Source organism: Cryptotermes secundus, unplaced genomic scaffold (genome assembly GCF_002891405.2).
Source record: "Cryptotermes secundus unplaced genomic scaffold, Csec_1.0 scaffold968, whole genome shotgun sequence".
NCBI lineage: Eukaryota > Metazoa > Arthropoda > Insecta > Blattodea > Kalotermitidae > Cryptotermes > Cryptotermes secundus.
The window spans coordinates 1,417,678-1,434,298 of NW_019719376.1; the positions used below are offsets into that span (position 1 = coordinate 1,417,678).

Here is a 16,621-nt window from a genome sequence, read left to right on the forward strand (position 1 = left end):
GTCACATATCTTACAGTTTTAAAAAGCAAGAGAATGCCATTTTTGACAAGTATCAAACAGCTTTTCAATATGTAAAAAGAGAGATTACACAAGAAATTATGTTAGAAATAGCAAAACACTGAATTTCCTGCAGCCTGCTAATTTATATCTGCACGAGACTTCTTGTCTTCTGGTCTGTTGGAAAATTTTCTTCAGAAAAAATATTTTTACTAAAATTTTAATAGTGATTTTAATATCAATTAGCTCTAATATCTGAGGGGCCGCACTTTGTGGTTATGGGGGCCGCATGTTTGACGCGGCTGCTATAGAGAAATGGTGATGGTTTTAATCTTCGTCATCTGCGGGTTGTGGAAGGTCAAATTGTCACTGTCTCCTTGATTTTCTTCTTACATTTGGTGGGTTGCTGATTTCTACATCTAGTCTTTTGTTGTGTCAGACTGTGCTTGGTTGGTAAGCACAATAGATCATTGTAGGTCGCAGTGCTAGGGCCAGTTTTATGGCTCACCCTTCATACTCTGGCTTGGATGGTAGAGTGTTGACAGTCTATGTACTTCTTCTATGACAAATGGGATTTGCCGATCATTGTGGACAGTAAAGTTGGAAACATACCAAGGTGTTTAGTTACTGAGAGCAAGAATTTGGATTGAAGTCTTTGAATTATTTTCGTGTTTCATGGTTTTGTGCAGCCCCATATGGGTTTTATTATACACTTATACAGTAGAAGTTTGTTTTCTATGGATAGCTTGGATTTACGGCCCAAAAGCCAGGACATTTCTGGCAGTTTTACATTTAAGTTCTGACACTTTGTTTTGACGTGTTTCTGCCGTGTCAGTTTTTGGTCCAGGTATAATCACAAGTATTTTACTTCGGTTTGGACCGGTATTTGCATATTATTGATGATAACCTGCGGGCACGTTGTGCGTTTCGTGGTGAGTGTAACTTGCACTGATTTTGTCTGGTTTATTTTGATTTTCCATTTGCTGTACCATTGCTCGAAGAGGTTTAAGTGATGCTACTACTGGATCATTATTTGCTGATAGCAGGGCTGTGTCATCCGCGAAGGTTGCGATTGTAGTGTTGTTTGTTGTGGGCAAGTCTGTAGTATAGATTAAGTATAGTAGAGGCCCCATCACGCTTCCTTGCGGTACACCTGATTTCACCTGGTAGCAGTCTGAATATGAATTATAATATTTTATTTTAGAGTGTCCTTCAGTGATGTATGACTTTAAAAGTAGGTAGTATGGGCTGGGGAATGTATTTTTGACTTTATATAGTAGTCCTGTGTGGCAGACCTTGTCAGACGCCTGAGCTACGTCAAAGCAAACTGCTGTACACAGTGTTTTCCCTTCGAGGCTTGTTGTTATCTTGTTTACGATTCTATGCGTTTATTGTATTGTGGAGTGTCCTTCCCTGAATCCAAATTGGTAATCGGGAATAACAACTGACAGATCTAGATAGTTTCTAATTCTTTTCAATAGTAACTTTTCAAAAAGCTCCGATAAGAATTTACTTCATTGGCTGGTTTCCCAGGTTTAGGTATAAGTATTATCTGGGCGAATTTCCTCATTATCGGTAGTACAGTATTCTGAGAATGCTGTTATAGGTGGCTGTTAACAATACTGTTGAATGAAATAACACTCTACTTTTTCACAAACGTGGATACACACGACTTTGTGGGAACTGGTGAGTCAGGATATTTACGACGAAACTTACGGATACATTTTCTGTAAGATTTTTCCTTGCAAAAGTTTCGACAATAAACACGCAGTTCAGTAGTGAACTTCATTTCAGCATAAATGTCGACGGTCTATCTACTGCTCTGACAGACACTAACTATTAATGCGACTTACTGCAGTGACAAGATCAGACCACTAACGGCGCGCGTTTATCAGCGCCAATGACTCATTTTGCTATCTGGAGTTATAGCAGCACTCTGTGAGAAATGTTGTGTCCGCTGTGCGCTGCTACTATGTCTCCTCGATGGTTGAACGCCGTGTGTATCTAACTTTATGGGGCTGAGCCCTTCTTGAGAAGCCGCCAGTTGTGCAACTACTCAAGAACTTCCCAACATTTTATGGAACGAGAAGTTGTGTTCACAAGATGCCTACACTGGTCCCTATCCTGAGCCAGATGAATCTAGTCCATAGTATCCCACCCTATCTCTCTAAGATTCATGTTAATATTATCCACCCACCTACATCTTGGTCTTCCCAGTGGTCTCTTTCCTTCTGGCCTTCCCACCAATATTCTTTATGCATTCCTCTTCTCCCCATTTGTGCTACATGGGATAATTATATGAAAATTAAAAATCCCAAGAGAAGCGTAGATTGGATTGAGGACACTGTTCAGTATGCAGGCATTGCAAGGGCTTCAATTTTCAAAATTCGGGCTGGAGATGATCCGGGCCCATTCATAACACCGAAGAAGAAACGAGAGAGAGAGAGAATTAAGGAGAGCTAAGTGTAGAGAAGTGAAGTAGCCTACGGCCATTTTCTTAGGAGTGGCATACTCGTACAACGCAAAGTTTGCGGCTCTTTTAGAATCAAACGGCAAACGAACTTCTGCATTTTAAAAGGATTTGAACTTCACGTTCTTCTGAAAGAACTCATCTTCGTTCATGAAAGTGAAAAGAGCCTTAAATGACTCGCCAGAATTAAAAAGTTTACGAAAGAAAGTAAAGAGATTCAACTTCTTTATTAAAACCGTCACAACACAACTATATCAAGGTTAGTGCCTAGTTTTGGCTCTGCTACATGTTTCGGCTATTAATAGCCATCATCAGGCACATACATGGCTAATATATATGTACCATTGAACTGAAGTATTAATAAAATTGGATACAATAATATTAATTATATTGAAATATTTGACTTAAAAATACAATAAATTAGATATATAAAACAAGAATAAAATTCTTCGATTGATGCTTTACATCATCGAGTCAGTCGTTGGTTTTTGTGATTTTGTTGTGTTCCCACGAACAAATTGGAGTATTCTATATTTTGTGTATATCTAAAAAAACTGTTATAGGAGGCTCATGATGTAGATGTAGTAATATTAATGTTAATTATTTAGTCGGTGCCTCATCTTACAAAGTATTATCCGCTCTGTAGGGAATGTAAACAACCACACAAGATTGTGGACACAGTTGAATTACGTTTGAGCACAGGACACACCGTACAAAACGAGTCGAAAGCGAAGGCAGTTGAAACCTCAAGGCAAGCTTTTCTTTAAGTCACGGAGATAGCGAGGTCAAAATTATGCATTAGCAAATATCAATAATGAAAAACGAATTTTTGCCGATTTCGAGAGTCTTGTTTGTAGGGGAAGGGCATAATCATACACCTTGAAATGGATGACGATTCATATGAAAGTGTTTCACTGAGTAACCTCTTGCTAACCCTCCACCTGAAGCGGTAATCGTTGTGGATAATGCCTCTTACCACAAGTTGCCTTCAAAATCATGGAGGAAACAGTATATTGAGAAGGAATGGCTCCCTTCCAAGGGGAGAAGGTGAACAAAAGTTTGATAGATATTGTGTATAGGTTCCGATGAAAATATACATACTAAATGTATGAAATATCAGAGGAAGGGCATGCATATCTTCTTGGATTATCCCCACATCACTGGGAACTGAGCCCTACTGAACTTGGGTGGACTCAGGTAAATATATATATCTAAGGGTAATTCAATATTTAGAATTGCCCAAGTCTTAAAAAGGGACCCGGTAGAGGAATGGCTACGGCCTGGACGAATGAGAAGTCGGGGTTCGAGTCCCGGTAGGGTCAAGAATGTTCTCCACGTCGTTCAGACCGGCTTTGGAGTCCTATCCAATGGGTTCCTGGGGCTCTTTTCTCCGGGAGTAAAGCGGCCGAGGCTTGAAGCTGACCACTCACTTCCAACTAGTGACAAGGTCAAGAAAATGTGGATCTATACATCCACTCCCCTATATACCTCCATGGCGTAGTGCTTAATTAGTTAAGCACAGGGACAACTTTGCCTTTTTTTTCCTTGGCACTACAGCCCCAGTGGGCCTAGGCCTACCTCCATGAACTTCTCCGTTCACTTCGGTTTTTCTAGATCTTAGACATACGGTAGGACTCCTTGGGCGAGTGATCAGCTCGCCGCAAGGCCTCTGCCTGTACACAAACACAGAAAAACGCACACAAACATCGATGCCCTGAGTGGGATTCGAACCCGGCTTCCGAGCGAAGACAGTGCACGCCTTAGACCGCTCGGCTACCGTGACCGACTAACTTTGCCTTTACCTAAGTCTAAAGATTAATTCACGAAGGAGTTGATACTGTGAGTACTGAGAACTGGGATATTTCAGGGCAACAAACCGAAACGGAGAAACCAGATGAAGCTGAAGACTACACACTCTTCATCATCACAGGAAGGTGACGATTCCACTGGATTAATGTGGCAGAGGACTCAGTTTCCTCTGTCTCCGGTTTATATTGAAGGGATAAGGCCTCTGGAATTAATTGAACAGGGTAGGTACAGGCATGTCCAATCACGTGACCGCGCTGTCTACGCCATGTCCTGTTTCGCAAGGCTGGAACACTCATAACATGTGTTAGAATCCCACTTGGGGCAAGGAATATGTTCGCATTCTTATCTATGTTTGTGTTGTCTGTAGGTAGAGGCCTTCGATGGGCAGATCCCCAGACCAAGGAGCCCTATCAGGCATCTGTTTAAGATAAATAGTTTCAGAAATGATTCTGAATTGGAAAGCTGAAGGAGTTAACTAACACTGGCTAATCTCCCTTTCTTCACGCAACAATAGCCTGCCACCTCAGGTTGTCGATAAGGAAAGAGAGTAATAGTGTATTCCTATTAGGGTAGTCGCAGGAATTTTGACAATGCTATGGGCGGAGAAATAGAATTCGTGTTATTATAGTGGTGATTTCCTAAAGGATAATGATCTTTGCGGAAATATTTTATAGGATATGACGTGTATTTTATGGACCCCTAAAGCATTTATTTAATACATGCTTTGTCCGTCTTGAAATGCATTCAAGGCCCTTAACTACAGTGGATCCTAAACGGTTGAAGTGGTTGGGTCCCATATGTGATGGCTTAATAGTCATAAAATAGACGTGCCATATATCCATAAACATTGCTCAAAGGACTTAATACAGTATGTAGCGTCTAATTAAGTGGCCCTCAGTAGGGCCGCGCCATAGGTGGCTTCCCACCACGGCGGCCCGGGTTCGATCCCGAGTCTGGTCAATTGGGATTTGTGGTGGACAAGGTGACGATGGGGCGGGTTTTCTCCGAGTACTTCGGTTTCCCCTGCCAATCTTCATTCCACCAAATTCTCCATCATCATAATCACCCGGGGCAGGCTACAATAGGACAATTACTGGCCGCCGTGCCGAGTGGACCCAGTTGGACTCCACCCCCCCTAAGCGAAAAGCGAAATGAGGTAAATGAAAGTTAGTACTTGAGTATTCTCGAATAACTTGGAGAGCATGTACAATATCCGTCCACTTACAAGTATTTCATCTTCGAAAGTATTCAATGGTTTTGGCTGCCACTGGGTATCGGTGGTGGGGTTGTCTGCATTAAAAGTAGCCGAGAGAATCTAACTTTGGTGCACATCAAACAGTTTTCCGTTACTTCACGTGTAGTCGAGTTTGAACTTCATTCAGTTTCTCCAAGGCCGCTCATCACACAAGTGAATGCATAATGTACAATGTAGACCTCTATTTCTGTTTGAAATGTTTTTCGATGGGGTGAATACTTAACAAAGTGTAACGAAACGCGCTTTCTGTGTCTGTGAATTGTCTGCCTGTAGTAGTACGGAACGTCTGTAATGTGAAGCATCACGAATGTGGTATTTTATTCCGCGGTGAAGACCCGTGTTTCCTAACCTGTGGGACTTGATCGGTGGTCTGGGACGTCAGGTCTCGAAAAATGGATTTCCATTAATGATTAATATAACACTAAAATATGTATAACTTACGAGCACATTTCTTGGAAAACAGGAACCTTTTTGATATCGTAGGGATATGGGAAAAGGTAAAAGTAAAAGTAAAGCTATCCCTAATAGGCCGTGGAGGCCCATAGGGTTGTGAGATGTTGAGGTTCCCACAATTTATAGACAATCAGCTCACAGATGGTGGTAAGGTTGTCAGCCTTACGCGCCGGCCGCCCTTTAGCCCCAGGAAGATTCCCGGTACTCATTTCTGTTAGAGGCCGAGTCGACCCCAGGGCCATAGTGCGGCTGGAAGGATTAGGTAAATAAAAAAGAAGTCACCTCATCGGGTCTCGAATCCGCGACTTTCCCGTTTGTAGCATAGTGCCTCAACCAACTACACTACCGACCTTAAAAAAACAACGGGACGTAATACGCCGAAGGACGAGAATTAGTAGTTTGGATAAGTCCGCCAGATGTCTCAGCATATATTCCTTGCTGTACAACTATTTATGTACCGCAGAAAGCTTTCATTCCAAACCCGACGTCCCAGTGCAAGTCGCCGTTGTTCCACAAAACAGCCTGACACACGAGACATACTGGTGTTAACAAGACTTTCGGTTGTAATGAAATTCCGTATACTGGATCAGAAAGAGAATGAAGTCTGATTCATAACAAATAAGAACAAATTCAGAAACTATTAAGAGGTTAAAAGAAATTACTGAGAACAGTATATACTGTGACATGACGCCTGAAAGCCGGAATAGCAGAGCCAGAATAGACGTTCATTGCTAAGCAACAACTCGGTAAACATGTTCCCGCATGAAACGATAGAACTACTGTTTCTATGCAACGGCTAGCTAAATGCATCTACAACAAAAGGTGTTTCCTGTTGGGCCCGCCCAAGGTTTTAAAACGAGGATTAAAGGCCGGCTGAATGAGAATTGAAGGAGCCTCTTGAGAAGGCAGTCGAAGATGATGAAGGAAAGACATACGATAGTGTGTCATAAGTGGTTTCTGAAGTGTAGCAACAGGTTGTATAAGTGTGCAGTAAAACCGGTCATCAGTCCAAAACCCGTCTATAAGTCACGCACATCCCAAAATACGTGACAAGACGAAGAGTTGTGTGCAGAAGTGAGACAAAGGTGTTAACAATATATACTTTTTTCCTTCAAAATTTACGAATAATTGTATTTGTAAGTTTACGAATGATGTGACTGACTGCATGTAGCAGAAACTGATGGCTCAGTGCAGCTGTTACCAAAGTCCGCCATTTTATATACTCTGAGTCACGTTTCTCCCCCATCTCCCATCTTCACAACGTTGTTCTCAAAGAGAACTCGAAGAAGGCTCTGTTACTACCCATCATCATCATCATCATCATCATCATCAGTAATCATCATCAGTAATTTGTCAGACGACAGGTCCACAGTCTCTTCCAAAACAACTCCTTCACTTAATGCGATCTAGAGCTTTCTCCTTCAAATGACAGTATCCTCTTCTGTCCCCAAGGTCATCCAGAATCTTCTTACTTCTTCTTCCTCGTCTTCTTGTCACTTCTATCCGCCCCTCTATCTTTCCTTCAATAACTTCTTTTAGAAGGCAGTTTCTGCGTAAAACATGACCAATCCAATTAGCCTTCCGTTTTCTTATTTCGTGTAGGATATTCCTCTGCTCACTGACTCTAATCAATAGAATGGAAAATCGCCCACGTGATCATGATCGCAAAGCCCGGTAAACCACTGACAGAAGCTTCGTCCTATCGCCCAATCAGCTTGTTGCCCATGATGTCCAAAATTTTCGAGAGGCTGCTATGAAACGGATTACAAAACACGATGGCTATGGAAGAAATCATCCCTCATTACCAGTTCGTATTTAGGCACAACCACTCAATAATTCAACAGTACCACCGAATAGTTCATCAAATAAACGACACCCTGGAGGGCAAGAAGATGTGTGCGTCAGTGTTCTCGGATATTCAGCAAGCCTTCGATAAAGTATGGCACCAGGGGCTACTCTACAAATTAAAAACTACCGTACCCAGTCAAATATATCTGTTACTAAAATCATACTTAACTGATCGCTACTTTCAAGTTAAACTAGAAAATACACACTCCGAATATTACCCCATCCAGTCTGGGGTACCGCAAGGTAGCGTCCTTGGCCCCTTCCTATACCTGATCTTTACTTCCGATATCCCCCAGTCACAAGAAATAACCCTGGGCACATTTGCAGATGACATTGCAATCTTGTCCTCCCATACAAACCCTAATAGAGCGACCGAAACATTACAGAACTACTTAAATGTTCTCCAGGAGTGGCTACGACTATGGTAAATCAAAGTGAATAATACTAAATCGGCACAAATAACATTCACCACCGAACGTAGGACGTGCCCACAAGTTACAATAAACAACGCACCAATTCCAGAACACTTCGAAGTCAAGTACCTCAGACTCCACTTAGACCAAAAGCTAGCATGGAAAGCTCACGTCCAAGCTAAGAAACTGCAGTTAACAACAAAAGCAAGAAATATGAACTGGCTATTAGGCAAAAACTCCCAACTGTCAATGGAAAATAAACTCCTAATCTACAAAACCACATTAAAACCCATCTGGACATATGGGATTGAACTGTGGGGATGCAGTAAACCCTCCAATACGAAAGTTTTGCAAACGTTCCAGTCAAAAATGCTACGCTCAATAATAAACGCTCCTTGGTTCATATCAAATCAAACCCTTCACGCAGATCTCGGAATACCCTTAATAAAGGAAGCCATCAACAAAAAAAGCCATCAAATATAGAGATGGCATCGTAGGCCACGACAACCATCTAATAAATGAACTCGCCGCTCAAACCCTGGCGAACAGGAGACTCCAACGTCATTGGCCAGAAGACCTAGGCGACGCATGAAGACCCATCAGTGGATAGTAATCACAACAAGCCACTGCGGCGCCCGAACGTTTACTTATTGCTCTGTTACTAGAGTAGATTGTAAATTAGCAGTCAAATAATTAAAAAAAACCGTGAGGCAACTCAGCGGCGCACTTCGTAAATCAGTTCGTAGTGAAAGAAAAGTAGGAGATTTGTTCTTCCCAGAACTTCTCATTACATAATTGTTTTATGCGGATTCGAACAAAATCGTGGTCGCGTGAAGTCTGTTTAACTTCTGTTTTTGGATGACAGCTAATGAACCATGTAACAAATAATTTTGAATTTCTGAAGTTTCTTTCTGTTCTGTCAAGTACTGGGAAATTACATTTGTTCTCTGATCCCCTTTATTTTGCAATAAAATGGAGAGGGAGTGTTCAGAGAGACAGAGAGTGTGCCTCTAGAAGTGAAATGCATTAAACAACCTTCAGTTTGCTGAAGGAGTAATGTGTTATTGTTTGTAAGCACAGAATTCACCGGCCGAGGCTACTCCGGAAGTCAATTAATTAATTAATTTCATGTGGAGTAACAAATTCAACAAGCCATATAGCTTTCCGAACCGAGGGACGTACTCAGTTATGAGTGTGATGAGTAACGAATTGCCGACAAGGNTTTGGGTAGCGTACATGTGCTCTATCTTCCTGTTATGACCATTAATAGCTTTTAATAATTCTTAACAAATTACTCAGAAAATGGGGAGATCAGATGAGGGAAAAGTTAAAAACTCTGTACAAAATACGGTGTAATGAGCAAGCGAGATAAAAATAGTAGCCTTCCGAACCGAGAGACGTACTCAGTTATGAGTGTGATGAGTAACGAATTGCCGACAAGGATGGTGGACTCAGCAGGCTTATTATTTCTTTCTAACATTTTATATTTACGTCATTGCCTCAACGGTCAGTCTCGCTATTTCGCTCACAGAGTTAATTTATGGATTTTCATTGTTCTTTTATACAAAGTACATATAAAAACAGAACATGGTTGGTCGGGCGTCCTTCTGTCTGTTTAATTTCCGATTTCGATAAAACGTATCACTGGGAATTACTGAACGCTTTATGTTGCGAATTTAACTTTAGTTCATGTCGGTTCAGTATAAAGAAGTAAAGCTATCCCTGTAACAGGCCGTGGAGGCCCATAGGTTTGTGAGATGTTGAGGTTCCCACATTTTCTAGACAATCGGCTCATAGATCACGGCAAGGTTGTCAGCCTTACGCGCCGGCCGCGCTTTACCCCCAAGAATATTCCTGGTACTCATTTCTGCTAGAGGCTGAGTCGACTCCAGGGTCATAGTGCGGCTGGAAGGATTAGGTAAATTGAAAAAAATCCAGTGACCTTATCGGGATTCGAGCCCGCGACCTTCCCGTTTGTAGCATAGTGCCTAAACCAACTGCGCTACCGCGTGCCCCCGGTTCAGTGTAACTTCTACTAAAATTTTCAATGACCATCAAAACGAACGTTACCGGTTTTCTTTTCAAAGAGTCTATTATGCAGACAATTATCAAATGGTATAAAGCATGGATTAGTTTCAGATACAAAGTTTATTTGAAATAAGAATTTCCGGATGGAACTCATGAAGCCCACTCCCCTATTTTTCAGACTTCTAGTCCTACAAACGCTCTGTCGTTGAGCCCATATTTATATAAGAAAAATTTATAATCCAACAATGATATTCAGCCTAGCTCATGAGTTAGCATGCTGGACTCGTACGTAGATGGCGAAAGTTTCGAACTCTTGCGCAGCCCAACATGTATTGCTTCATGTAGTACTGGTAAATATGTTAGAGATTATCATCGTTATAAGTGTTATTTTTTATTATTATCTTTTTCTCTGAAAGAAAACATTACATAAATAGGCACTGTCGATTTTGTCTGCGTATAATTTTGACGGACATAACCTAAAAAATTTGCACCGTCACCATGTTTGTAATTGTCGACTTGTAAACATTATTTCACATATAATGCAGAAGTATATGTATGACGTGCGGCCGCGTCGAACACGAGATGCATAGCTCGAATAGTTCATCGGTTATCGCCATAAAAGTCACAGATAAAACAGACTTCCTTCAGGCGTCACTTTGTGTTTTACGTTTATAAAAAAAGTTACCTCAACGAAAGTTGTACACTTTTCCAAAGTCTGTTAGTAAACGCATTTGATGAGCCCAGATCACGTGATGATAGTGACTCGCACCTCATATGTCCATGCATTCACCGGGTAGTTATTACTGACTGCAGGAAATTTATAAGCACAACTTTCGGACGAAATCTAGTGGCATAATGCCAATACCAGTTGTCGTAAAAATCGGTTAACTTTTATACATGTTGAAGTGGGGGGTGGGGGCACACAGCCAGAGCGAAACAGACAGACAGCTCAGCGATCAATGTAATCAGCAATTAGCGAAATACAAGGGAATTGATTAATGCACTGTGTATTCTATAATGCGATTAGTCTGGGAACGCTAAAATTGTATCTGCAACAAATATAGGCGCATAATCATAAATAACACATGGAAAAATATATAATTTAACTGGAGTAGCTGTTCCACTTTTATTGTTCATGCAGTTTTTTTTTTCATTGGTGCTACAGCCCCAGTGGGCCTAGGCCTACCTCCATGAACTTCTCCGTTCACTTCGGTTTTTTTAGATCTTACACATTCGGTAGGACTCCTTGGGCGGGTGATCAGCTCGTCGCAAGGCCTCTACCTGTACACAAACACAGAAAAATGCACACACACAAACTAAACATCCATGCCCTGAGTGGGATTCGAACCCACGATCCCGGTTTCCAAGCGAGCGAAAGACAGTACATACCTTAGACCGCTCGGCTACCGTAACCGGTGTTCATGCAGTTACTGGACTAAATAATGAGTCTTTTTTGTCAATAATGTTGATTATTTACATATGATATGTTTTCTGTACGAGACGAAATGTTAAATATATTTGAGTTTACAATTTTTTACGTAGAGGTTTGATTTTATATTGTTTCCATAATATTTATGCGATTTTAAGTCGTTGACTACGTCACTAATTTTGATAGGTTCAACAACTACCTATTTTTTTTTTACTGCTAGTGGGGTGGGACTAAGTCCCTTGTACTGCGGCCGCTTCTGGCCTATTGTACCAGCCCCAGATGATAGGTGAGGGTGATTGTGGAGCAATTGGTAGAATGAAGATTGGCAGGGGAAACCGAAGTACTCGGAGAAAACGTGTCCCAGAGCCACTTTGTCCACCACAAATCCCACTTGACCAGACCCCAGGATCGAACCCGGGCCGCCGCGGTGGGAAGCCAGCGACTAACCGCTTGAGCTATGGCGCGGCCAACAACTGCCTAAGAGAAGAAGCATGATACATTAGGTAGCAAAGTTTGTGTGAAACAGCTGAAAGAAATTTAAGAATTTAGGGAAGAAACAATCCCACAAAAAGTGGCCCTACCTTTACTGATGTTTCATTTGGACTTATCGACGAGGGCAGAAAAATAATGCACCTAAGGGTTGGCAGCAGGAGTAGACATACCTTTAAGATATAAAAAGGAAAATGGAAGGATTAGACAGAAAGTAGGAATATTATAGAAATAGATTGGGACACCAGATAATTGGTTTTAGTTAATTTAACGGAGAGAATTCAACTACAGTACAGTCTCGGTAATCCGACCGTGCGCTAGTCCGACACGTCTAGTAATCCGGCATCAGGCGCCAGACAGGCGTCCGTGACCTTGTGCAGGTTCCTACAGGCAGCAGAGACTGACTTATATTCAGTCGAGCTTGACAAACTGATTTATGTAGACCCTTGCTAATACACAGGGGTTCAGTTCTTCAGTACTATACATTCCTCCGCCTGTTATCCGCACAGTACGACAAGATGACACCATGAGTGCCTTCAACACGTGTTATAAATGGGCCGAAGAAAGAAACGTGCAAGCTGAAGACATCCTCACATTGAAAAGATTGAAAACAAAAGTTCTAAAAAGGCATTTACAAACAAAAGACAGAAAATTATTGACTTTTATTTTTGTAATAACGCAGTGAAATGAAGCCCTAAATATTGAATCAACGGGCAGAAATTCACAGTACACATTTAAGTATGTAAAATAAATAAATCGTGCTAAATTATGTTAAATGGTAATCAATTCTGAAACTTCTATGTTGTGCAGTACAACTTAATAAATTTTTCCGAATTTTCCACTAATCTGTCGATTTCGGTAATCCGGCGGTACCTCGGTCCCATATATGTCCGATTACCAAGATTGTACTGTACTTGGATTGTGTACCGTCTAGGTAGAGAGGAGTGTATTATTCAGAAGTGTTGCGAAAGTCAGGAGTAGGAATGTACTGTTCGTTTTTCAAGATGACGTATCGCATACTGTAGGCATATAGCTACGCTGGTGAGGGCCGGTAGTACAGCAAGAAATAAGTAGGAAGCAATGAGAGGTGCATTCTCTTGGAGAAACAAGGGAACGTCACAAAGCATCAAGTCAGCTGGTATTCGAACAGAACGCCTTCTGAATGCGACTCAGAAGCTTTGAGGGTGTGCTCAGACCCCTTCACAGCAACTGGTAATATCAGTGCAGTTGAGGGAGGCCTTGAACTTTAACAACTATAGATCTGCCATATTTTTACCGATCTAAATATGTCATTTTGCAAACCGATTGTAATACAGCGCGTGTATTCATGCGTTTCAGATGGGCTACGCGAAACTGGGACAGAAAGGTACTGGAATTCACCTGAGACAGTTCTCACGAGCTTTCATCATCGACGACGGCAAACAGAGACTTGCATTTGTCAGTGTGGACTGCGCTATGATCGGAAATGGTCTTCGGAAAGAGGTAAGTGAGATTATAAACAGAGAAAATACGTACAGCCTTTCTGCTGTGAAACCTTAAGGGAACAAATCATTTGTGAGACCTTGTTTTAGACTGCAATGCGTGTTGCTCGTTACATGGACTGAACCCAGATGACTGAGGGAAGGGTACAAACGAGGGCGTCTGTGAACACACATGATGAATATCCGATTTCCATAATGGATAAAACAGAAGCACCGGGAAGAACTAATCGCATACTTTCCTCTGATGCGACAAGGATCGCATACAAAGTGAGGACTCCAACTATTCTTCGTTGCCTTGGGAACGTCTTTACCGGGTTCTTACCTAGAAACGATAGGGGGATAAACAGTCCCAAAGACACATGTCCAACAGTGCTTTTGTTATTTCGTGTATTCTTTTATGCGGGAACGTGTCTACCGTGCCGTNATCTTTACCGGGTTCTTACCTAGAAACGATAGGGGGATAAACACAGTCCCAAAGACACACATGTCCAACAGTGCTTCCGTTATTTCGTGTATTCTTTTATGCGGGAACGTGTCTACCGTGCCGTTGCCTACCAATGAAAGGAATACATTTTAGCGAGCCTTTGTCTAGTAACGATAGGAGGGATAAACGTACAGACACAAGGACTTATGGGTGGGATTTATGAAGCATGCCGTTGAGATGGGCTCAGGTGTCTACTGTGCCGTTGCCTAGCAATGAAAGGATGAATACATTTTACCGAGCCTTTGTCTAGTAACGATAGGAGGGATAAACGTACAGTCACAAGGACCTATGGGTGGGATTTATGAAGCATGCCGTTGAGATGGGCTCAGGTGCCATGATATACAGGCATTACAGAGTTAATAGGGAGGACTTCACAGAACAATATGGAGATCGCATAGGCCTGCTTACATTTTTTCGAAATAAGGAAAGCAGGCGAGAAAAGGCGGGAAATATAGGCTAGCTGAATGGCTGTCACTAGTTCAAGTAGACGACCACTATGAAGTATGACAAAATACCTAGCAGGCTTATTACTACCGTTGACTGAAAATCGCGTAATTCTGACTTCTGAATTTACTATTAAATTATTATCTGAAGACCAAACTTGGATATGGCACAGCGGGCTTCGCACGACATCCGTGGCTGTCTCTTGAACTATATTGAGATCGACTTGGAAGAAGTTTGGAGGAAACTAAGTAGGCAGGCCGCGCCATAGATCAAGCTGTTAGTCGCTGGCTTCCCACCGCGGCGGCCCGGGTTCGATCCCGGGTCTGGTCAAGTGGGATTTGTGGTGGACAAAGTGGTACTGGGGCGGGTTTTCTCCGAGTACTTCGGTTTCCTCTGCCAATCTTCATTCCACCAAATTCTCCATCATCATAATCACCCGGGGCAGGTACATTAGGCCAATCAGTGGCCGCCGTGCAGAGTGGACCCAGTTGGACTCCACCCTCCACCAAGCGAATTAAAAAAAGAGGGAAAATGTGTTACAGACTTTGGAGGAAAAGCCTTAATAATCATCAGAGACTTATGGAAAATTAAGTAAGTGGGGCATTTGCAATATTATGTAACTAGGAACCGTGTGGTTTAGAATATGTACAGGTTATCATACAATACGCAGTCTGACATATCGAAACCAAGTAAACCTAGAAACAAATAGGCCTCAGATACGTGACATCGTACAAATTCACGGACTTGAAAGTGACACTCCAAATTATAGTCACATTACATCTTAATCCTATTTGTAGAGGAAGGGTGACCTAAAATCAAGCATGAATGGATGTTAGTGGCAGACTGCAAGGTGAAGATTAAGAGACCATGCACTCTCAGGTGAGATGTAATAATTCGCCGAAGCATGTAATCTAGACTGTTCTTGTCTGCTGAAGACATGACGATGACAAATATTAATTTCTTGGAACACGAGTAAGATCCTCTTAAGTAGAGCCCCAACTCACGTGGAAGGATGTCAGCACTGCACCTTGAGCAGTGCTCAGACAAACGGGGCGAATCCTCTTCGTGACACCATTACAGCACTTAATGTATTGTTTAATCTCTCTTGTCCTACTCCGATAAACCCCGTTAAGTTGGGGTCTAGTGTTTGTTTCTACGTAATTACCACACAGAGCCACCGAAGTGTGCACCGAGTCTTGTCTCTGTCTATGGCTCTACGGTCCTTTGTTGCATCTTGACCGCTTTTTCAGTTTTGATTCCTTGGACAGGGGATCAGCACGTTGTGACGCCGCTGCCTACACAAAACAACACAAATACAGAATAAACGCACACAGACAACTGTGCCTTGAGTGGGATTCGAACCCACAGCCCCAGTGTCCGAGCAGGCGAAGACAGTTCATGCCTTAGACCGCGCAGCCACTGTGATCGGCAGGTCTCATCTCTGTGACCGTTTTATACAGTGCAACATTCTTTCTGTTCTTTTAACTATTTCCACCCTGCGTGGTATTGCAGGAAGTTACAAAATGAACACACAACATACAGACTTCCCTGTTATTCTGTACGTCCCTCCTACTGTACTACTGGAGAGATCCGAATGAAACGTGCGGTTGTAGCTCTACACTGAACTACATAGTTAGGCGAATTTAATTAATGTCGATCCAGTATAATCCCTATTAACAGGAAACTGAAACAGAGGTTCTCACTTTTCTCATAAATTGATAACGGTATGATAACTAAACATGTCATAAAACAAAGCTATTGTGACATCTTTAACCGTTGTTGGGCAACGGGAAGTGGAACGAGTTACCACGAAGACAGGCCCTGGATAAACGGTCGGTTGCCAAGTTACGCAACAGTGGAAACGAGGTTACGCAACATTTTTTTATTGCTAGTGGCGTGGGACTAATTCCCTTGTACTGCGGCCACTTCTGGCCTGTTGTACCAGCCCCACATGATAGGTGAGGGTGATTGTGGAGCAATTGGTGGAATGAAGATTGGCAGGGGAAACCGAAGTACTCGGA

At 42.2% G+C, this 16,621-nt stretch overlaps 1 protein-coding gene across 5 annotated transcripts in view; it reads left to right on the plus strand.

Moving 5' to 3' along the window:
- The window catches only part of LOC111865867 (neutral ceramidase), a gene marked incomplete at its 3' end in the record, with an annotated part of 104,999 nt that overhangs the window by 67,381 nt on the left and 20,997 nt on the right, over positions 1-16,621 (plus strand). For all 5 annotated transcript variants that reach the window (XM_033752019.1, XM_033752016.1, XM_033752011.1 and 2 more), the window contains 1 exon segment: positions 13,530-13,673. In XM_033752019.1, coding sequence (XP_033607910.1) covers positions 13,530-13,673 — 144 coding nt within the window.